The sequence below is a fragment of the Oncorhynchus clarkii genome, chromosome 28 (assembly GCF_045791955.1).
Source record: "Oncorhynchus clarkii lewisi isolate Uvic-CL-2024 chromosome 28, UVic_Ocla_1.0, whole genome shotgun sequence".
NCBI classification, from domain to species: domain Eukaryota; kingdom Metazoa; phylum Chordata; class Actinopteri; order Salmoniformes; family Salmonidae; genus Oncorhynchus; species Oncorhynchus clarkii.
In genome coordinates, this window is record NC_092174.1 from 18,590,020 (window position 1) to 18,613,760 (window position 23,741).

At 43.2% G+C, this 23,741-nt stretch overlaps 1 protein-coding gene across 1 annotated transcript in view; it reads left to right on the forward strand.

Moving 5' to 3' along the window:
• The first annotated feature begins 7,745 nt into the window (after positions 1-7,745).
• LOC139386907 (receptor-type tyrosine-protein phosphatase N2-like) overlaps positions 7,746-23,741 on the forward strand; it is a 144,508-nt gene continuing 128,512 nt past the window's right edge. Inside the window, exon 1 of the mRNA XM_071132783.1 lies at positions 7,746-7,898. Within this exon, the coding sequence (XP_070988884.1) occupies positions 7,814-7,898 (85 nt within the window). The 5' untranslated portion in view covers positions 7,746-7,813. The remainder of the gene's footprint in view (positions 7,899-23,741) is intronic.

The window sequence follows — 23,741 nt, forward strand, 5'->3', positions numbered from 1 at the left end:
CGTCGGGGCATGGACTGTTAAGGTGTTAAGCGTTCAGTAGGGATTCTGGCCAATGTTGACTCCAATGCTTCCCACAGTCATGTCAAGTTGGCTTGATGTCCTTTGGGTGGTGGACAATTATTGAAATTGTTGTGCTTGAAAACCCAGCAGTGCTGCATTTCTTGACACAAACCCGTGCGCCAGGCACCTGCTATCATACCTTGCTCAAAGGCACTTACAGTTGAAGTCGGAAGTTTACATACACCTACATTTAAAATCAGATTTCACAATTCCTGACATTTAATCCTAGTAGAAAATCCCAGTCTTAGGTCAGCTAGGATCACCACTTTATTTTAAGAATGTGAAATGACAGAATAATAGTAGAGAGAATGATTTATTTAAGCTTTTATTTCTTTCATCACATTCCCAGTGGTTTAGAAGTTTACATCCACTCAATTAGCATTTGGTAGCATTGCTTTTAAATTGTTTAACTTGGGTCAAACGTCTCGGGTGCCTTACACAAGCTTCCCACAATAAGTTGGGTGAATCTTGGCCCATTCTTGCTGACAGAGCTGGTGTAACTGAATCAGGTTTGTAGGCCTCCTTGCTCGCACACACTTTTTCAGTTCTGCCCACAAATGTTCTATAGGATTGAGGTCAGGGCTTTGTGATGGCCACTCCAATAATTTGACTTTGTTGTCCTTAAGCCATTTTGCCACAACTTTGGAAGTATGCTTCGGTCATTGTCCATTTGGAAGACCCATTTGCAACCAAGCTTCAACTTCCTGACTGATGTTGCTTCAATATACCAACATACTTTTCCTGCCCCATGATGCCATCTATTTTGTGTAGTGCACCAGTCCCTCCTGCAGCAAAGCACCCCCCATAACATGATGCTGCCACCCCAGTGCTTCACGGTTGGGATGGTGTTCTTCGGCTTGCAAGCTTTCCCCTCTTCCTCAAAACATAACGACGGTCATTATTGCCAAAAGTTATTTTTGTTTCATCAGACCAGAGGACATTTCTCCAAAAAGTACGATCTTTGTCCCCATGTGCAGTTGCAAACCGTAGTCTGGCTTTTTTATGGCTGTTTTGGAGCAGTGGCTTCTTATTTGCTGAGCGGTCTTTCAGGTTATGTCGATATAGGACTCATTTTTACTGGGGATATAGATACTTTTGTACCTGTTTCCTCCAGCATCTTCACAAGGTCCTTTGCTGCTGTTCTGGGATTGATTTGCACTTTTCTCACCAAAGTACATTCATCTTTAGGAGACAGAACGCGTATCCTTCCTGAGTGGTATGATGGATGCGTGGTCCCATGGTGTTTATACTTGCGTGCTATTGTTTGTAAAGATGAACGTGGTACCTTCAGACGTTTTGGAAATAGCTCCCAAGGATGAACCAGACTTGTGGAGGTCTACAAATTTTTTTCTGAGGTCTTGACTGATTTCTTTTGATTTTCCCATGATGTCAAGCAAAGAGGCACTGAGTTTGGGCGCCAACCCAGACAGGATGACCACACATTCACTTGTGTTCACACCCATCTACACACAATACCCTATAATGACAGTGAAAACATGCTTACTTGTTTGTGTGCAAATGTATTGAAAATGAAATCAAGAAATATCTAATTTGAATAAGTATTCACACCCCTGAATCTGTACTTAGCACCTTTGGCAATGATTACAGCTGTGAGTATTTCTGTGTAAATCTCTAAGAGCTTTCCACACCTGGATTTTGCAACATTTGCCCATTTATCTTTTCAAAATTCTTCAAGCGCTATCAAATTGGTTGTTGATCATTGCTAGACAACCATTTTCAGGTCTAGCCATAGATTTTTAAGTAGATTTGTCAAAACTGTAACTCAACCACTCAACTCCAATGTGGATTTGGCCTTGTGTTGATCCATCCTCAGTTTTCTCCTATCACAACCATTAAACTCTGTAACTGTTTAAAGTCACCATTGGCGTCATGGTGAAATCCCTTTGCAATTTCCTTCCTCTCCAGCCACTAAGTTAGGAAGGACACCTGTATCTTTGTAGTGACTGGGTGTATTTATACACCATCCAAAGCGTAATTGACAACTTAACCATGCTCAAAAGGATGATCACTGTCTGATTTTTTTTTACCCATCTACCAATAAGTGCCCTTCTTTATGAGGCATTGGAAAACCTCCCTGGTCTTTGTGGTTGAATCTGTGTAGAATTCGCTGCTCGACTGAGAGACCATACAAACTGTATGTGTGTGGTACAGAGATGAGGTAGTCATTAAAAATCATGTTAAACACTGTAATTGCACACAAGAGTCCATGTAATTTATTATGTGATTTAATAATCACTTTTTACTCCCAAACTTATTTAAGCTTAAACCTATTGACTAAAGACATTACAGCTTTTATTTTTTTAATTTATTAGTAAAAATGACTAAACATAAATTCACGTTGACGTTATGGGGTAAAGTGTGTGCCAGTGATGACAAAAATCTCAATTTAAACTCATTACCTTGCACTTTCACCACCCTGTGATGTTCATAATTTACTTAATCTGGAGCCTAATAAACTGCATGCTTTTCCCAACTAGTCATAGTGGGAGGACCACACAACATGTCATCGCGTAACTCCAAGTTTACTTCCATATTTTTTATTTTTTTTATTTTACCTTTATTTTACTAGGCAAGTCAGTTAAGAACAAATTCTTATTTTCATTGACGGCCTAGGAACTATGATGGTTATTATATCCATATTTGCTCATAAAAGTATTTCCACTGACATTTCTGGTATAATTAATTTTACCACCACAAAAAGATCCCACCTTGTCTATCGTATTTTGTTTTGTCGACATTTGAAAAGTTTACCTAAATTGTTCTGTTTCGGGCCTCTCCCCCCACTCTCCCTCCCCCCGGAGTTTGATTTCATTTCAATTCGCATACCGCCCCAACAGATCCACAGATGACACAATCTCAATCGTGCTCCACACTGCCCTTTCCCATCTGGACAAAAGGAACACCAATGTGAGAATGCTATTCATTGACTACAGCTCAGCGTTCAACACCACAGAACCCACAAAGCTCATCACTAAGCTAAGAACCCTGGGACTTAACACTTCCGTTTGCAACTGGATCCTGGACTTCCTGACGGGCCGCCCCCAGGTACTAAGGGTAGGCAACAGCCCATCTGCCACGCTGATCCTCAACACAGGGGCCCCTCAGGGGTGCATGCTTAGTCCTATCCTGTACTCCCTGTTCACCCACGACTGCATGGCCAAGCATGACTCCAACACCATCATTAAGTTTGCTGACAACACAACAGTGGTAGGCCTGATCACTGACAACGATGAGACAGCCTATAGGGAGGAGGTCAGAGTGACAGGACAACAACATCTCCCTCATTGTGAGCAAGACAAAGGAGCTGATCGTGGACTATTGGAAAAGGGAGGGCCGAACAGGCTCCCATTAACATCGACGGGGCTGAAGTGGAGTGGGTCGAGAGTTTCAATTTCCTTGGTGTCCACATCACCAACAAACTATCATGGTCCAAACACACAAAGACAGTCATGAAGAGGGCACGACAACATCTTTTAGGCCCTCAGGAGACTGAAAAGATTTTGCACAGGTTGCACCGGACTGATGACACTCTCCTCAAAACGCCTGCGCTGCAGCATACTCCTAGCCAACATCTCTCTCCAATATCCCTCCTCAAACTGCTCCATCGACTCCCAGACGGTCTCTGGCTCTCTCATCGGCTAGGCCGACCGCCCCTTGTGCCCCCCCCCAAAAAAAAACTTGGTTGCCCTTGGTCTGTTTGTGGCAGCGGACCCCGGCGTTGTCGCTGTCCTCCTTTACTCCTCGATGAGTCCCGCCAAGGAAGGGTCTCGCATCCACCTAGTATCTCTGCCCATGACCAACTCTCCTTCACCTCCTGGGCACGCTGCTTGGTCCTGACTAGGGGGGATATTCTGTCACGACCGTCGTATGAATAATTGGACCAAGGCGCAGCGTGAGTAGAGTTCCACATTTTAATGATAGTGACATTCCAAAACAACAAAGATATAATGATTGTGAAATACGTAGCGCACATAGGCACTCATACAAAACAATATCCCACATAGCAGGTGGGAAAAAGGACACACTAAGTATGATCCCCAATTAGAGGTAACGATTATCAGCTGCCTCCAATTGGGAACCATACACACACACACACAAACACATAGAAATATAATACCTAGAAACACCCCTAGTATATAGGCGTGGCAGACCTATATACTAGGTGGTGTCAGAGGAAGGCCCCCAATTTTTTAAAAGACTACACCTGTTGTATTTGGTGCATGTGACAAATAAAATGTGATTTGTCAATACCTAAGCCTAGCATCACTGAGACCAGGAGACCACACTGTCTGTGCTGAGCCCAGCAACATCCTAGTTGTGAATGAATAAACACATATTAGACAAAGAAGAAAATCACTGAATAAATGCCTTTATATATTAGCATTGGCTTATAATACCTTAAAACAGCCTAACTACAAATTAGTGCCTGTCACATGTGCGTGTATAGATAGATTGGCTTTTAGTACACATAAGTCAATAGCTAAGGACTTTTTAGGCTATGGCAAGTTAGTACCTGTCACATGTGTTCCTCGAATCCCCCCTTCCCTGATTAAGTGGTAAAAGCCCGCTATTTCATACGATATAGAGCAAAAATATTAACTCTAAAAAAAAAACGAGTTTAATTGACTCCAACCTAAGTGTATGTAAACTTTCGACTTCAACTGTTTCTATAATTTCGACCAGCCCACCCAACTAAAAGATGGTTCAACCCATCTGGCATTTGCCAGATGGCCAATCTGCCCCTTCACATACCCTTTAAACCCCCTATACTCCTTTGAGGCCCCTCTTTTAATGTCACTGAGGTCTCTTCTTCTTCTTGGGAGATAAAATAATGGGCAACTTGGCATTGTTATACGTGACCCTAAGTATAATGGGATATTAATCGTGTAATTAACTCAAGAACCACACCCGTGTGGAAACACCTGCTTTTCAATATACTTTGTACCCCTCAAGTGGTTCCTTGATTTTGTCAGTTGTATGTAAGACATCAAATGAAAACTGTCTCTGGAGTGAGGCTCCTATCCTCCTCTTGTTCCGAATTGGTTTGCCATCTCTATGTACTTGTTTATCTTATGCCTTAAATCCACAAATATTCAGATATTTAAAAGTACAATCTTTTTACAATTACCATGTTTGAGAACGTCTCCTTATGTCTTTTGCCTTATGTCTTTTAAATGATAAAGAGTGTTTACACAGCAACAAGCTGTATATTACTTTGGCTCCTTGGACTTTATTCTAATGTCCCACTGTTATCAAACTTTTATTGGTAGAACTTGCTCTGAATTTGAACTAATGCTTATTTTTTTATTTGTGTGTCATATTGTTTTCATTCATTTGAATGTCTTACTGATTTCATTTACTTGAGCTATATCACTGCAAATGAGTCACGGAAGATGCCATTTGAGGGATGGTTTTGTAAATGGTGTATGTGTCAGTGTGATCACGATGATTGACTCACCTGATCTGAGATTGTTTTACCATTTGTATTACCTTGGTTGACTTTTATTTATCTGGTCATTAGTTTCAGAGAGAGGGAGGGATGTCAGTCAACTCAAACCACCTTACCGTTCTCAATTCCCACCTTTCTCAGCTGTTTCTTCAAAGTCTGCACATTAGGTCTTCTACATATTAAAGGTTCTCTATCTGAAGATCACACCAAAGCAGGATGCTGCAATAACAGATGTGATTATGTATTATTGCATGAGAGAGAGAACCTGTGCCACAGAATGATGTGGAGAGACGGGGAGAGAGAGAGAGAGGAATGGAATGAGAGAGAGCGATGGAATGAGAGAGAGAGCGATGGAATGAGAGAGAGAGCGATGGAATGAGAGAGAGAGCGATGGAATGAGAGAGAGAGCGATGGAATGAGAGAGAGAGCGATGGAATGAGAGAGAGAGATATGGAATGAGAGGGAGAGATGGAATGAGAGAGAGAGCGATTGAATGAGAGAGTGAGAGATGGAATGAGAGAGAGATATGGAATGAGAGAGAGCGATGGAATGAGAGAGAGAGCGATGGAATGAGAGAGAGCGATGGAATGAGAGAGAGAGCGATGGAATGAGAGAGAGAGCGATGGAATGAGAGAGAGCGATGGAATGAGAGAGAGAGATATGGAATGAGAGAGAGAGATTGAATGAGAGAGAGATATATGGAATGAGAGGGAGAGATGGAATGAGAGAGAGAGAGAGATGGAATGAGAGAGAGTGATTCATGCTAGAAAGGTAGATCTAATGTTTGGGATTTCCTGGAACAAATGCTGTCAGTTGGAATTTTCTGTGAATGTCCTCATAGTATACATGCAGTAGGACTACTGTTATTACTTCCTAAATTATAACAGAAGGCATATATTGGCATTTCATTTGGCACATTCATTCTGCTGTTCATTGCTTTTCAAGGCTTAAAAATCCTCCTTTAACCTGTCTCCTCCACTTCATTTACACTGATTGAAGTGGATTTAACAAGTGACATCAATAAGGGATCATAGCTTTCACCTGGATTTACCAAGTCAGTGCATTCGGAAAGTATTCAGACCCCTTGACTTTTTCCACATTTTGTTAAGTTATTCTAAAATGTATTACATGTATTAAATCGTTTCCCCCCCTCATCAATCTATACACAAATGACAAAGCAAAAACTGGATTTAGAAGTTTTAGCAAATGTATTAAAAATAAAAAACTATCACATTTACATAAGTATTCAAATCCTTTATCAGTACTTTGTTGAAACACCTTTGGCAGCGATTACAGCCTTGAGTCTTCTTGGGTATGACATTACACATCCCAACAGCATGAGGCTGCCACCACCGTACCAGGTTTCCTCCAGGCATTCAGGCCGAAGTTCAATCGTGGTTTCATCAGATGCAAGAATCTTGTTTCCCATGGTCTGAGAGTCCTTTAGGTGCCTTTAAGCAAACTCCGATCAGACTGTCATGTGCCTTTTACTGAGGAGGGGTTTCTGTCTGGCCACTCTACCATAAAGGCCTGATTTGTGGAGTGCTGCGGAGATGGTTGTCCTTCTGGAAGGTTCTCCCATCTCCACAGAGGAACTCTGGAGCTCTGCCAGAGTGACCATCGGGTCCTTGGTCATCTCTCTGACCAAGACCCTTCTCCCAATTGCTCAGTTTCCCGGGTGGCCAGCTCTAGGAAGCGTCTTTGTGGTTCCAAACTTCTTCCACAGGTGGACCCCAATCAAGTTGAAGAAATGTCTGAAGGATGATCAATGGAAACAGGATGCACCTGAGCTCAATGTTGAGTCTCATAGCAAAGGGTCTGAATACTTATGTAAATAAGATGTATATTTTTTTTTATAAATTTGCAAAACATCTAAAAACCTGTTTTTGTTTCTTCATTATGGGGTATTGTGTGTAGATTGATGTGGAAACAAATTAATTTAATACATTTTAGAATAAGGCTGTAACGTAACAAAATGTAGGAAAAGTCAAGAGGTCTGAATACTTTGCGAATGCACTGTATGTCATGGAAAGAGCAGGTGTTCTTAATGTTTTGTATACTCAGTGGGTATTGTTGTGTGCGCTCAATGACGTGCTGGCTGCGCTCTCTGCACGTGCGCTTCTCCTTGACGTCTGCTAGGAGGGGCCAAAGCGGTTTATGTTGTGTTCTTAGTGCTGATCATCGTAGTGAGGCTGACTGCAGGAGCTGAGACCCAAGGAGCTACTGCCTGAAACGCCCTGCATCCTCCCCTACCTTCCATCTCCATCTCTCTCTCTATCCTGCATGCGAAGCATGGATTCGATTTACATTTTTCTCGTCCTACTTGTTTCCCAAACCTATTTTCTAGCCTCTGCAGACAGGAAATTCGGTGAGTAGCCTACATCTATTTATCTGTGATTATGAAGGATCATAATGTTCCCACAGCTGCGAGGAGACGCACATATGGTTATTTTGGGTCTCTGTCAATATTTTATTAGGCAGTCTGGAAAGGCACTGAATAGCCTACGACTGCAGCTCTTGTTTGTTGGAATATATAACGGCTATATCTATAATGGGGGCAATTCGGTGTAATAAAGCCTAATGACAAGAAAAATGTGCAAGAAATATAGGCTATAATGTAGGCCTATATTATTGTTTACACCTGTTGTTTACATATACGTTTTTAACATGTGCAGGCCAGCACACCTAAAGTGTTTACTACTCTTAAATTATTACTATTTTAATAGCCACTAGGTAGCCTAACAGTTTTCTTATTGGAATAAATGGCATTATTTAGGATACAGTATAACTTTTTTTTGCAGGGAGAAATCGCTGTAGGCCATCAGGATGTTTGATGTCTTTCTCTCACTAAAATGGTGAGGGTCAGGGAAAAGTATTTTTCAATGTTGGGTGCGGGACCGGGGTAAAATTCGCTTTATATTTTATTTAAGGTGGATATTCGGTTTTCTCTTGTCAATAGCTATTGAACCAAGCATTCCATCACTTTGAAGATGCTATATTCTGAATCAGGGGTGGATGGAGAGCAATCCACACGTTATTATTTATTTGTCAAATATTTTGGATTACAATCGTCAACAGTTTTTACACGAAGTGCGCATGACTATGAAAATGATATAATCTGAATCAAGGGAGAATGGAGAATAACCATAGGTTTTTTGTTCATTGAAATGTCAATATACATTTATTTTCTTCCGGCTTTCAAACTTCAATAGCTCTTACACGAAGTGTGCTGTGACTGAAAATGCTATATTCTGAATCAGGGGAGGACGGAGAAAAATACACGTTTTTGTTGAAGTAAAAAAAATACAATTTAAAAGCCATGTGTTTTTCTCCATCCTCCCCCGAATCAGAATATATAATTTTCAATGTCATGTCACGCGTTGTGTAAGAGTTATTGAAGATTTAAATATTGTATTAGGTGTGGATTGTTCTCCATCCACCCATGATTTAGAATATACCATCTTCATGTTCATGCATGCTTGGTTCAATAGCTATTGACAAGAGAGAACCGTATTTCCAGTACGAAACAAATTATACCTCTAAGAGTGCGGGCCACTTTATTATGTAACCTTGATAAGTGGCGGCAGCGCTGCTATGGTGACCAGAAAAATGGTAGCTATGCTGCTCATTGGGAGGAAAACCAAAACATTATTACTTTCTAAACTTTCCAAAACCTATTTGTTTGTAGCCATATCTATTATTATAAAGATAAGCATTTTAAGAAGAGAGATGAAAATTAATCACATTGTAGAACACTTCCTCCTTTTAGTATTATATATGGGTATAGACTAATTATCTATATTAAATGCTGTATCTATATTAAAGGCTATGTAATACAATACTCATCCCATGGAAACCATGTTTTTCATATCAAACAGTATCTAATGATTATTCCGTTGGCATATTTGATAGCGATGTGGAAAAGTTCATCTAAGGCCTCTGTGTGGTGATGAGTTCCATTTACTTCAGTTTTCAGTCGTTTGCTGTTCAATGTGATGTTGTAGCCTCAAAACGTTTTCTAATTGCATTTGCGATAACTCCATCATTCATGCGGAGAAGGTCAATTTAGCTGCCATTAATGCAGTGTGTTTTCCCATCGACTTCACTGACTTACCCTTGTTTGACTCACACCAGAATTGAGGGAATTGTTCTGCATGCTAAAAGCACAGCAATAGCATAAGGTGTACAGTGTCCGAACAGGTGTCAAGACATGTACACAATGCCATGGACTAATGTGTAACACGTACCATGACCCTGCTTTTACACCTGTGCAGTACCTCTATTATTACTCTAGTAATGTTGTATAAACATGTTGTCGCCATGGAGCATAGTAATTACTGTATTACTACACAGGGATAAGAGCAAGTTACATAAAGTGTCACCAGCTCACTCTGACTGTTCTACCTCCTCAATAGCATTTTCTCTATATTATGTACTATATTGTACAATACGCTGCCTTGCCTGTCTCACTCAGCTTTGACCTTATTGATATTGGATGTACTGTAGGGCCGGTATCCCAGACACAGATTAGGTCTAGTCCTGGACTAAAAATCCCTTTCAATGGACAATCTCTATTGAAGTGTGCCTTTTAGTCTGGGACTAGGCTTAATCTGTGTCTGGGAAACCCTCCTGTAATGTTCAGGACAAGCAGAATGTTATTCTTGGTTGCAGTTAGTGGAGTGTTTTGATGGTCTACCACCACATTCAGAAGTGATGCTGTCAAGGTTTAACGTTTCATTTTCCTCTGTTGTGTCTTGGCACAGCGTACAGGCTTGTGTAAATTGTAGATTATTGGTAAGGTGAGGGACAATATTACCCTTTCTAATGAGGCGACTAAGATGTCTAGATCTTTCCTGGCCCATGAGGATGTGGATAGGGCATTAGCTTTGATTCCCCCTAGCTAGTATCATTTGACAACAGTAAAATCTGTTACGCTCTTGTTTTTGCTGCAACTGAGCCCTACTATGACTATATGCTGGAGCCCACGTTGCCTGTGTCAGATTTTGTGTCATGTGGTTGAGTGACTGCTGTCACTAACAGCTGGTGAAGCTTCATTCACTGACTGCAACCCCAATCACCTGTGTCACCTGTGTGCCATCTTTAAGTTCACATGAACTTCAGTGTAGGCTTCAGATAGTATCCTTCTGTTTCCGCCCTGTTTTCTTCAGTTTAATGCCAAGTGAACACGACCTTGCTGTAAGAACACCTCGACCTTGTTCTTGTTGTGCTGCTACACACAATGTTATCTCATTGTGTTGTGTTCACTTCCTCTGAAGCCAGACAGACGACTCAATTTGAAGGCATCTAGCTATGGGCTCAGAGAGGAAAGAACAACGAGTTATTTACAAGCTCTTGTGTTTATTTTTGGATGCCTGGCCTCGACTGTCTGAGTCACTTTTACTTCCTGTGTCAGTTGATCAAAAGCATTTCTACATTGGCTGTAGTGTCACTTATGTGCGGCTGCTGATTTACAATCAGATGAAGAGGCCTAGTGGCGAACTAAAGAGCCACATTGCACTTAAGTTGTCGTGTTGCTTTTTTAAGTAATTTGTTTCTTCCTGGGTTGGTTGCTCAAGTTGAAAGCATACAAAAGTGAAAGTGTCCATAGTGACTGGGAACAAACAGCCTATAGAGATTGAATTTGTCTGATAATTTACAGGATTAAACTGTGAGGTGAAAAACAATCAAGTTGACAGTGTGTAACTTTCAAAGTGTCAATTTAGAGGAGGGCACAGATAGTGATTTGGAATTGCAGTCCCAATATTTGCTTCATTGTTTGTGGACCTTGCCAGAACTACCCTGGAAACAGTTTCAATCAGGTGTGCTCACACACAGCTCCTTAAATTGATAGTAATCTCTCTGTGTTTGTGCTGCCTGACTAACTGCCCCCTGTTACTCTCATCCCCTCCTCTCACTTCCTGAGACTGACTCAAAGCTCCAGCATTGATTCACGAGACTGAAGCATGGACACGATACGCAACGCTTCACTCAATCCTCTGAAGTCTCAGCCAAAGCCTGTATTCAATGTTCACTGCTCTTGCTATACACCACTACTCTAGCAGGTCTATTGCAATAGGTAAGGACATTTTCATATTGCTCAGATTGTTCTGCAGCTTCGGTATTTCATGAGGAGAGGCTGTTGACATGTTGTGACGGGGTCATGTCAGGCTATGTCCTCCTGTCCATGTAGTTTCCCTGTATACACTGCAGCCAGGTGATGTCAGCCTCGATAGTCATCAGTCATGCCCCAATGCAACTGAACAATCAGCATGAATTAAAGATGTTAATACATGTTGCTATGGAAACCGGCGCACAGGCATGTGTGAGATGACCTTTTCCGACTGCCAGGCGGGCTAGTGATTGCAATATTTGATTTTGTTTTCCTGTTTAGTAAGTGTTTCTAGTCAGGCCGCTGGCTTACAGAGCAGAGAGATACTGACCCTCAACCAAACTATAAACCTACTGGGAGATGACTAACTGCTGGCTTTTTGTGGCTTGTTGAAGTCTAAAAGTTATTTGGGGTGACTGACTCAATTTCCATAAAGTTAAGAACTAAAGAATGTCTAACTAACAGTTGCTGAGAGGAATGTGTTGTGTGACCAAGCATACTGTCATTCAAAAAGCATGGCTGCAGCCATCATTGGAATGTTTCCAACAGGCATGACACTAAGGTATGACTTTTCATAAAGTAACCTCTGAACATGTCTCGTTTTTAGTTTTCCGTTGCAAAACGTTTTGCTACGGTGTACTGGTGCCGTAATGAATACATCCCTGAGCTCTGTCCTTCAGTAACAGCTATCTGATCGGAACATGACGATTGTAGCGTGGAAAATGGGCTGTATCCCAAATGGCACCCTATTCCCTATGATATAGTGCACTACTTTTGACCAAAGTAGTGCACTTTAAAGGGAGTAGGGTGCCATTTGGGAAGTGGACTTGGACTCTTGTTTGTTAGAGAGATAACAGATTGGCAGCACTAAATCCAGGGTAACGACTGTGCTCTTTGCACACAGGGTGGAGTTGATTGAAAAATCCATTCCCATGTCCAGTTCTTATTTGTCTCGTGTGCCACCCACCACCTATTTAAGACTGCATTCATAATGGCCATGAAACCCACAGAGTAAGGCTCAGAGGGACACAAATGACAGATCAGGTTCAAAATACCATTCAGCAGATTAAAACCCATTCAGCTGTTGATTTCAAAATGACTCAAAAATAGGATGAAACATGACTGTCTCTGAAATATTGTACAGTAACATCTTACTGTATGTCTTCGGAGCCAAAATAGGGCCATGTTGAATACAGAGAAAATGTTAGAGGAACATGGTTTGTAAACAAGGGCACACCTCAGGGAAAAGGATGGCCACTATTATTCATTCACTTTACAATAAGGGGTGGACAAGAATGACTCAAACTAAATGTCTAGTGACAAATATGGAGAAGGGTAGGGTGTTGTTCAGTGGTGTAATTTTGCAATTAATGGATCCCCATTAGCTAACACTGTAACGCTAGCCAATCTTCCTGGGGTCCAACACCAATTAACAAGACATTACAAACAACCACAATCAAGACTTCAAACATTCAACAAGTAGACAATACAGGTAATTATGATGTTCTTTCTATTTCCTGTCCAGCCATATGGTCTATCACATTAGATGTTCTTTCTATTTCCTGTCCAGCCATATGGTCTATCACATTAGATGTTCTTTCTATTTCCTGTCCAGTCATATGGTCTATTACATTAGATGTTCTTTCTATTTCCTGTCCAGTCATATGGTCTATCACATTAGATGTTCTTTCTATTTCCTGTCCAGTCATATGGTCTATCACATTAGATGTTCTTACATTTTTTTCTTGAAGGTGGATTTACTTTATGCCTGAAAAATATGTATTGGTAAAAAGTTCCATTCAGCTATAGCTCTATATAAAACTGTAGATTTAAGTCGATTTGTCCTTGGATTGAGTTGTTTTAGCTGCCCTGAATTTGCCTGTCTGGTTTGGTGGTTATGCGTGTTGCAAAGTATGTACTAGTTGGACTGAAAAATACCATTTTTTTTTTTTTTTAAGTATAACATTCCTAAAGAGAACCAGAAGACTGGATAGTAATTTGTTTTTAACGTGAAGCCATGAGAGATTCTGATGCATTTGATGAATATCCATTCAGTTAGTGTAGTGGATGGAATACTCAGGTATATGTCAGATACCCACTTAGTTTTCAGAGGGCATTGCCTATTCTCACTTCTTAATCCCCACGATGAGTGTCAAAGTAGTGTAGTGGAGATATACACTGTATAAATTAATAAGGCTGATGGAACAGATCTTCCCAATTTAGGCGTAGGTAGGCCTACGGCAATATTTGGAAGTCTTTAGAAAATAATTGCTTCAAGTGAGATTTTGGCTATAAGCAAGGTAAGACATGCCTCATAATAAGAATGAAAATGTCCAGGTTTCAAACAATTAAGGAACAGGAAAAATATAGCGATGCTAATGAAAGGTCTAACTGTCGTCTTCTGGTAGATGGAAAGGCTCTCAAAAATTCTCTATTAAATGTTAACTAGCTACATATAATGATGTATGGTGAGAGTCGAGAAGCCAGTTCAGGGAGTGAATACCTTTTAATAAATAAACGAACACAACAAGAAACGCGAACAGCTCACCAACATGACACAGAAACGACTGGGGGAGAAACCAAAGGGAGTGACATATAAAGGGCAGATAATCAAGGAGGTGATGGAATTCAGGTGAGTGTCATTATGCGCAGATGCGCGTAATGCTGGTGACAGGCGTGCGCCATAACGAGCAGCCTGGTGACCTAGAGGCCGGAGAGGGAGCACACGTGACAGTATCCCCTCCCCGAAGCGCGGCTCTAGCCGCAGGACGCCGACCAAGATGATGATCCCAGGGATCAGGAGCGGACTGGTCACCTCTGCTAAGGTGAGGGAACCTGTTGATCCGGCTGAGGCGCTGGAGCATGACGACCTAGAGCGCTGGAGGGAGAGCATACGTGACAGTACCCCCTCCCCGGCGCGGTCGGCTCCAACCACAGGGACGATCCCAGGGATCCGGAGCGGACCGGTCGCCTCCGCTGAGGCGCAGAAACCTGACAACCGGCTGAGCAGTGAGAGTCCGATGAGCTGGCTGAGACCTCCTTGGTTGCCTCGGTTGAGGCATGGGAGCCTATCAAATCCGCTGAGGCATGGGAGCCTATCAAACCCGCTGAGGCATGGGAGCCTATCAAACCCGCTGAGGCATGGGAGCCTATCAAACCCGCTGAGGCATGGGAGCCTATCAAACCCGCTGAGGCATGGGAGCCTATCAAACCCGCTGAGGCATGGGAGCCTATCAAACCCGCTGAGGCATGGGAGCCTATCAAACCCGCTGAGGCATGGGAGCCTATCAAGGGGCGGCAGGGTAGCCTAGTGGTTAGAGCGTTGGACTAGTAACCGGAAGGTTGCAAGTTCAAACCCCCGAGCTGACAAGGTCTGTCGTTCTGTCGTTCTGCCCCTGAACAGGCAGTTAACCCACTGTTCCCAGGCCGTCATTGAAAATAAGAATTTGTTCTTAACTGACTTGCCTGGTTAAATAAAGGTAAAATAAAAAAAAATACAAAATAAAAAAACCCGCTGAGGCATGGGAGCCTACAAATTCGCTGAGGCCTCCCAGGTAGCTCCGACTCCAACACCCGGGCCCGACATCACCTCCAACACAAAAACAAACAAAAAAACACTCCCTGATGCTTCCATTTGTTGAGTCGTCATTCTATAACGATGTACTCTGAGAGTCAGGAAGCAAGTTCAGGGAGTGAATACGTTTAATAAATAAATGCACACAACAAGAAACACGAACAGCGCACCAACATGACACAGAAACAGGAACAATGACGACTGGGGAAGAAACCAAAGGGAGTGACATATAAAGGGCAGGTAATCAAGGAGGTGATGGAGTCTAGGTGAGTGTCATTATGCGCAGATGTGCATAACGCTGGTGACAGGCGTGCGCCATATCGAGCAGCCTGGTGACCTAGAGGCCGGAGAGGGAGCACACGTGCCACTACAAAGTAGCTTATGTCTACCTAGCAGAACGATATGATGATTATTTTCATCAATCCACTGGCTACAGGAACACTGCTAACCAAACAACAGTAAAAGGTGCCTGTGCACTGGAATTAAAGGGTAACTACACTCAAAAAGGCACATTTCTTTTCCCAGACCTCAAAAGTGGTCTCCTGATGTGGTTTAATTAAGCATTGTTATGGTTGCTGGCGTCATCGTTTGACCTGCATTCAATCACCCAAGTTATCACCATGGTTAAGGCTTCCCACAGTTCCCCAGTTTTTACCCCCTGACTCTCTCTCTCTCTCTCTCGTCTTATGACGGTTGATAGTCAGTGAGTTTTATCAGTTACCGCATGACTGTAATGTGCATAATATGACATAGGCTACATTTTAAAAAGCTATCTGTGTTGGTTGGATAATCAACATCATCTTTGATCTCTTGATCAGTCTTTGTATATTCCGTAGGTGTGGCCAGGCTCTCTCAGTCTTCAACGATTATTTAAACAAACGTTATGTCAGTCACGGGACACAGACTTTATAGACAATGGACCCAGTAGAGATGGGGGTTTGAGCTGAAGTTTGTCTGAACATGTCTAGTTTGCCTGACTAGTGCTACCCAGAGTTCGTTGCTCTTTGACACTTTTCCTCAAAGTTAATGGGAATAAAAGGATGAATTTCAGGAGGCAGTACTTTGATCAATAGCGGTCAGTTAGCTGGGATGAGCTCTTCAGTGCTCCTTGATGATACCAAAAAACAAGAGATGTTTAACTGTCTAATACACAGAGATCTCATTTTCCAGATGGTCAAACTTGATTAATTTGCCAGTAAAGACCAAATCACAGACAGCTCGTGTGGAAAAACACCCACAGTGTTGTTATTGATTCATTTGTCAGAATGACTTATTTTTTATATTACCGTGGTTTTAGTAGTTACATCCTTCAATGTGGTGTGGCTGTATAAAACACATATTGGTTACATTTTACTTAGTGGTGATATGTAGCATTAAAAAACCTTCAGAAATACTTTATATGCACAACGCTCTACATATCAGCACTAAAGTGTTCAGGTTATAACTTAGCCTCACATTCAACTCCAGGTCTCCCTTAGTTTCTCCCAAGGTTGCTTCTGTGCTCATCAGGTTGATCGGTATGCCAGCTCTCCTCCTCGTGTTAGTTTAGGTGCTGTCTTCTTCTTCAGCAGCCCATTCACAGACACAGGAAGGAGCAGAGTAGAGCTGACTCCTTCGTCAGTAGCAGGCCCAAAATAAAAAGGAGTGTGAGTCTCTGTCTTGTGTGCATGTAGCCATACTGACTAAGAGAGTACAGTATGTGTAGCTCTTCTTAGTCATACAAGTACACCCGAAATCTCCATTCACACGCCACTTCAAAAGAGCACTATTATTCAATACTTAAAAACATTTCCGTACAAAAAAAAAATAAAATTCAAACACACACTATTATTTTAGAGAGTGTTGCTGGCATGTGTGTAATGGATTCACAGCAGCACAAAGGCTGTAGAAACACCAACTATAGAAGGTAGTACTTACTGCATGTATGATGCACATCACACGTCGTGTCTTCACTCTCCATAATGTCAGAGAGCCATACCTCCCTGCCTGGGGTGTCTTATGTGCACTGTGGAGTGTGCTACCAGTGGTGGTGGGGTGCTGCTGCAGTATGACAGCAATGAGACACATTCCCTGCATCCCAAATGGCACCCTAATCCCACAGGGCTCAGGTCAAGAGTAGTGCACTACATAGGGAATAGGGTGCTATTTGGGACACCACACTAAACAAACAAAAATATGTGTTCAGGAAGCACTTGGGAGAAAAGCAGTCATAAAAACCTAGAGATAACAAACAAACTATTTATATCAACTCAAGAAATTGCAACATTGAGGAAAGTGGACCCATGCAGCCGCCCACATCCCATTCCCATGTCATACAGTTACTGGGCCCAGCCTGAGAGCGATGTAATACTGTAGTTCAAATTGGATTTATGAATAGGGTTATACATGGTATCCTCGGGAAGGTAAGTGGGGTGTCAAGTTGGTTCTTGGAGAGAGAACAATTGTGCCTGTTACGCCTACCCCTCTCCTGGCTGCAGCGCTGTCACCTGCTTTCTCCTATCACCTTCTCCCCTCCTTTCTCCTTTCCCCCTCTTCCCTCCTCTCCTTTCCCCCTCTCCCCTCCTCTCCTTTCCCCCTCCTCTCCCTCTCCATTCCCCTCCTTTCCCTCTCCATTCCCATCCTCTCCCCTCCTCTCCTTTCCCTCTCCTCTTTCCTCCTCTCCTTTCCCCCTCTCCCCTCCTCTCCTTTCCCCCTCTTCTCTCCTCTCCTTTCCCTCTCCCCCCTCCTCCTTCACTCCACCCCTCCTTTAGATCTATGACAGGTGTAAAGATTTGTCTGAAACAGCCTGAAGTCAATGTGTATTGCCAGATTTCTGCTAAGCAGACATTTAAATTACTCCTCCGCTGGAGTGCTGTACTAAACTATCCTACGCCTTGACCTCCTCCTCCCCTCCTTTCTCCTTTCCCCCTCTCCCCTCCTCTCCTTTCCCCCTCTCCCCTCCTCTCCTTTCCCCCTCTCCCCTCCTCTCCCTCTCCATTCCCATCCTCTCCCCTCCTCTCTCCTTTCCCCGTCTCCCCTCCTCTCCTTTCCCTCTCCTCTTTCCTCCTCTCCTTTCCCCCTCTCACCTCTTCTCTCCTCTCCTTTCCCTCTCCCCCCTCCTCCTTCACTCCACCCCTCCTTTAGATCTATGACAGGTGTAAAGATTTGTCTGAAACAGCCTGAAGTCAATGTGTATTGCCAGATTTCTGCTAAGCAGACATTTAAATTACTCCTCCCCTGGAGTGCTGTACTAAACTATCCTACGCCTTGACCTCCTTCTCCCCTCTCTCTCCAGATTAAATTCTATGACTAGTGAGGTCCAGCCACCCGACAACCTGCCCGCTCTACGCCATCCTCTCCTCCCTTCTGGAGACCTTCTCCCATTTCTCACTTAACTCATCTATGACCACTGGCTGCGACCCTCTGACTTCAAAAAGGCCGGAGTCGCTCCCCTCCTTAAGAAAGTAACGCTTGACTCCTCTGATGTCAAAAACTACAGACCGGTATCTCTTCTTTCTATTCTTTCTAAAACACTTGAGTGTGCTGTCTCTGACCAACTCTCTCGCCATCTCTCTAAGAACAATCATCTTGACCCAAACCAGTCAGGCTTCAAGACTGCTCTCCTCTGTGTCACGGAAGCTCTCTGCACTGCCAAATCTGACTCTCTCCTCTGTTCTCATCCTCCTAGATCTATCCACTCCCTTCAACACCGTGAACCATCAGATCCTCCTCTCCACTCTCTCAGGGCGTCTCAGGTTCTGCACTCTTGGATTACATCCTACCTGGCAGGCCGTTCCTTTCAGGTGACATGGAGAGTATCTGTGTCTGCACCACGTACTCTCACTACCGGCCCACCACATCAAACTCAACCTCGACAAGACAGAGCTTGTCCAGGAAAGGCCTGCCCGCTCCAAGACCTCTTCATAATTTTTGACAACCCCACGGTCCCCCTCCCAGAGTGCAAATAACCTTGGTGTGACCCGGGACTACACCCTGTGGTTCTCTGCAAACATCAAAGCAGTGACTCGCTCCTGCAGGTTGATGCTCTACAACATCTGTAGAGTACGACCCTACTTCACACAGGAAGCCCCGCAGGTCCTAATCCAGGCACTTGTCATCTCCCATCTGAACCATTCGCAACTTGCTGTTGGCTGGGCTCCCCGCTTGTGTCATCAAACCCCTGCAACTTATCCAGAACACTGCAGTCCGCCTGGTGTTCAACCTTCCCAAGTTCTCTCATGTCACCCTGCTACTCCACACACTCCACTGACTTCCAGTCGAAGCTCGCTTCCACTACAAGACCATGGTACTTTCCTACGGAGAAGCAAGAAGAACTGCCCCTCCCTACCTTCAGGCTATGCTCAAACCCTACACCCCTACCCGAACACTCCATTTTGCCACCACTGGTCTCTCGGACCTCCCACCCTTATGGGAGGGTATCACCCACCCACTCAGCCCAGTCCAAGCTCTTCTCTGACATGACACCAGTGAACAGCCAAGTAGCCTACTGTCTATGGTGGTGAAACGGACAGCACTCTCCAAGGTGCTGATTAATTCAAAGCATTTTAGACGTCACTGCAGTAGGCCCACATACTTGAGTATAGCTGCGGGGCTAACACAAGTCTGAATTTCTTATAGCCTCATTTTCTAGACATCAATGTACAGCAACATTTTTAGACAACACTGCAGAACACCATCCATATGCATATGCACACATACTCAGCTGTGGGGCTTACAACGCCCCAATTTCACATCATTTTCAAGACATCAATGTAGCAGTAGAACAAATATCACAATATCGGAATATAACTTCAAATAAAATAAATCAATGTAGACTAGTGCAGAACACACATATGAGAATATGTAGGCCTCCTGCCTTTGTGATAATATGAAGCACATATTCAGAATACCTTCACAGTACAGAATACATTTGTAAAGAAAAGAAAATGTCCTACCTTAGTTTTCAAAACATCCCACAATGACTCTCCTCATGTCAAATCCATTTAACTCCCGATAGTCAATTTCTTGCTCAAGGCCGTGAGCGGGCCTGTGGCTGTGACGTTTAGCCTCCTTCTAAAGCTGTTCTGAAGACTCTGGCTGTAGTGTCTATTTTTTTTCATTTTGAGTGTTAACTATAACCTGGGTGTCTTCATTAGCCTTGTCTACAAGGCTTGCTGCCACCAAATGCGCCTTGTTTCGGGTATGTTCAAAAAACGTTCTTTTTTATTTCTTTTTTACGTCAGATGCATAGGATGATAACTTACTGTACATTCTACCCACTCTTTTGCTAGTATAATCCCTCCAGTCATTTCTAGGCCCAAGCCCCATACCTTTTTTTTGCATGTTCTACAGCTCATTTTAGAATTCTGCATGACAAACCAGGGGTTATATGTTTGCTTGTTCTTGAACTGCAAATTGCTCCTGCTCCGAGCCGGTGGTGATGCTGAACTGGCTGGATTAGTAGCGCTGCTAGCTAAAACATCGCCATCAGGACCAGTTTGCCCCTCAATTCTCCCCTCCGGCACGGACAGTTCTCTGGCTCGTTCTGGGTTCGATCCACCATCTTTCGCTGGACTTTTGGACTTGAGAAATATTACCAAACTCTATTGTCTTTTCTTATTTTTATTTTTATTTGGCTTTCCCACGGTTCAAATTCAGTAGGGAGATGACTAGCCTAGGCTATGTAATGTGATTACGTAGGGACCTCTTCACTAGCTGACCACCACTACCAAGACCTGTGTCAAGATTAGTTACTTACCCCATCGGCCCTGCCCATAACCTCCATGTACAAATAAGAGAGCAGGTCTGGAAACCGTGTGGCAGGATAGGATGATTACACAAAAGGATCACCGCGCTTTTACATGATGGTCTTTCTAGGGGGCGGGAGAAACGAGGAGGCAACTTGATTTAATGATGATTGCTTTCATTTAAATGCCTACAGTGTGAACTGTGAAACAATTAATAAATCATGCCCCGAGAGGTACCGGATGTATGCAAATAGGTGCCGAAACAAAGAAAGTAAAATCTGAGAGGTACCGAATTCTATTCCAGTTTAAATTAAGCAGTGCATGGTACCCCACGTAGTGAGGTGCGTACTGGCGACAGAGTAGTCAGGCGCAGGAGAGCAAAAACTGATTTACAACGGTGTCGTTTAATGACACATAAACCACCGTCAACAGAACAATACATAAAATGGGTCAAACAAAACCCGGTAATCACCAGAAAATGAAAAGTGGATCAGCGATGGCTGGAAGGTCGGTGACTTCGACCACCGAACACGGAGGGGGACCAACTTCGGCGGAAGTCGTGACACCCCAACGTTGGAACCAGCATCCCCCTAAAGCTAGGACAGCAGATTCCTTGCCCATCTTCCCGAAAAAGTCTGAAACCCTACCTCCTCAAAAGGTATCTGGATAAGAGCTTCTGCTAAATGACTTAAATGTAAATACAGAAACAGCAGCCCCCAGCAGCCTGCTCCTCTGTGTTGATGGATCACCCTAGAACACTGTGTGTCCAAAATGGCACCCAATTCTCTATTTAGTGTATCACTTGTGCACTATGTAGGGAATAGGGTGCCATTTAGGCCATTTGTGTTTTCCGACTGGCCTAAATGTTAATTTAGGATAATGGCCCCATGGCTGTGCTGTTTATCTTCTGTAGCTGTGAAACTGCATGACGCTGTAATCCATGACACCCAGTCGTCCACCCATGCAGGAAGGTGACTCACCACTGGGATATTGTATTGTACCTCTCAGCTCTTTTTCTAGACTTAGCTATCTATATATAGAAAGCTGAGATATACAGTACAATATGTAGGCAACTGTTGAAGGGTCTTACAATATCATGACATTATGAAGATATATGATGGTACCTTTTACCTGATTATGGAATCAAATCAAATCGTATTTGTCACTTGCGCCGAATACAACAGGTGTAGGTAGACCTTACCGTGAAATGCTGAATACATCAGGTGTAGGTAGACCTTACCGTGAAATGCTGAATACAACAGGTGTAGGTAGACCTTACCGTGAAATGCTGAATACAACAGGTGTAGGTAGACCTTACCGTGAAATGCCGAATACAACAGGTGTAGGTAGACCTTACCGTGAAATGCTGAATACAACAGGTGTAGGTAGACCTTACCGTGAAATGCCGAATACAACAGGTGTAGGTAGACCTTACCGTGAAATGCCGAATACAACAGGTGTAGGTAGACCTTACCGTGAAATGCTGAATACAACAGGTGTAGGTAGACCTTACCGTGAAATGCTGAATACAACAGGTGTAGGTAGACCTTACCGTGAAATGCCGAATACAACAGGTGTAGGTAGACCTAAGAGAAACAAAAATGACATAACAATAACGAGGCTATAGACAGGGGTACCTGTATCGAGTCAATGTGTGGGGGTACAGGTTGGTCCAGGTCATTTGTAAAGTGACTATGCATAGATAATAGACAGCAAGTAGCAGCAGTGTAAAAACAAAGGGGGGATCAATGTAAATAGTCCTGGTGGCCGTTCAGCAGTCTTATGGCTTGGGGGTAGAAGCTGTTAAAGCTGTGAAACTGCATGACGCTGTAATCCATGACACCCAGTCGTCCACCCATGCAGGAAGGTGACTCACCACTGGGATATTGTATTGTACCTCTCAGCTCTTTTTCTAGACTTAGCTATCTATATATAGAAAGCTGAGATATACAGTACAATATGTAGGCAACTGTTGAAGGGTCTTACAATATCATGACATTATGAAGATATATGATGGTACCTTTTACCTGATTATGGAATCAAATCAAATCGTATTTGTCACTTGCGCCGAATACAACAGGTGTAGGTAGACCTTACCGTGAAATGCTGAATACATCAGGTGTAGGTAGACCTTACCGTGAAATGCTGAATAAAACAGGTGTAGGTAGACCTTACCGTGAAATGCTGAATACAACAGGTGTAGGTAGACCTTACCGTGAAATGCTGAATACAACAGGTGTAGGTAGACCTTACCGTGAAATGCCGAATACAACAGGTGTAGGTAGACCTTACCGTGAAATGCTGAATACAACAGGTGTAGGTAGACCTTACCGTGAAATGCCGAATACAACAGGTGTAGGTAGACCTTACCGTGAAATGCCGAATACAACAGGTGTAGGTAGACCTTACCGTGAAATGCTGAATACAACAGGTGTAGGTAGACCTTACCGTGAAATGCTGAATACAACAGGTGTAGGTAGACCTTACCGTGAAATGCCGAATACAACAGGTGTAGGTAGACCTAAGAGAAACAAAAATGACATAACAATAACGAGGCTATAGACAGGGGTACCTGTATCGAGTCAATGTGTGGGGGTACAGGTTGGTCCAGGTCATTTGTAAAGTGACTATGCATAGATAATAGACAGCAAGTAGCAGCAGTGTAAAAACAAAGGGGGGATCAATGTAAATAGTCCTGGTGGCCGTTCAGCAGTCTTATGGCTTGGGGGTAGAAGCTGTTAAAGAGTCTTTTGGTCCCAGACTTGGCGCTCCGGTTCCGCTTGCCGTGCGATAGCAGTTTAG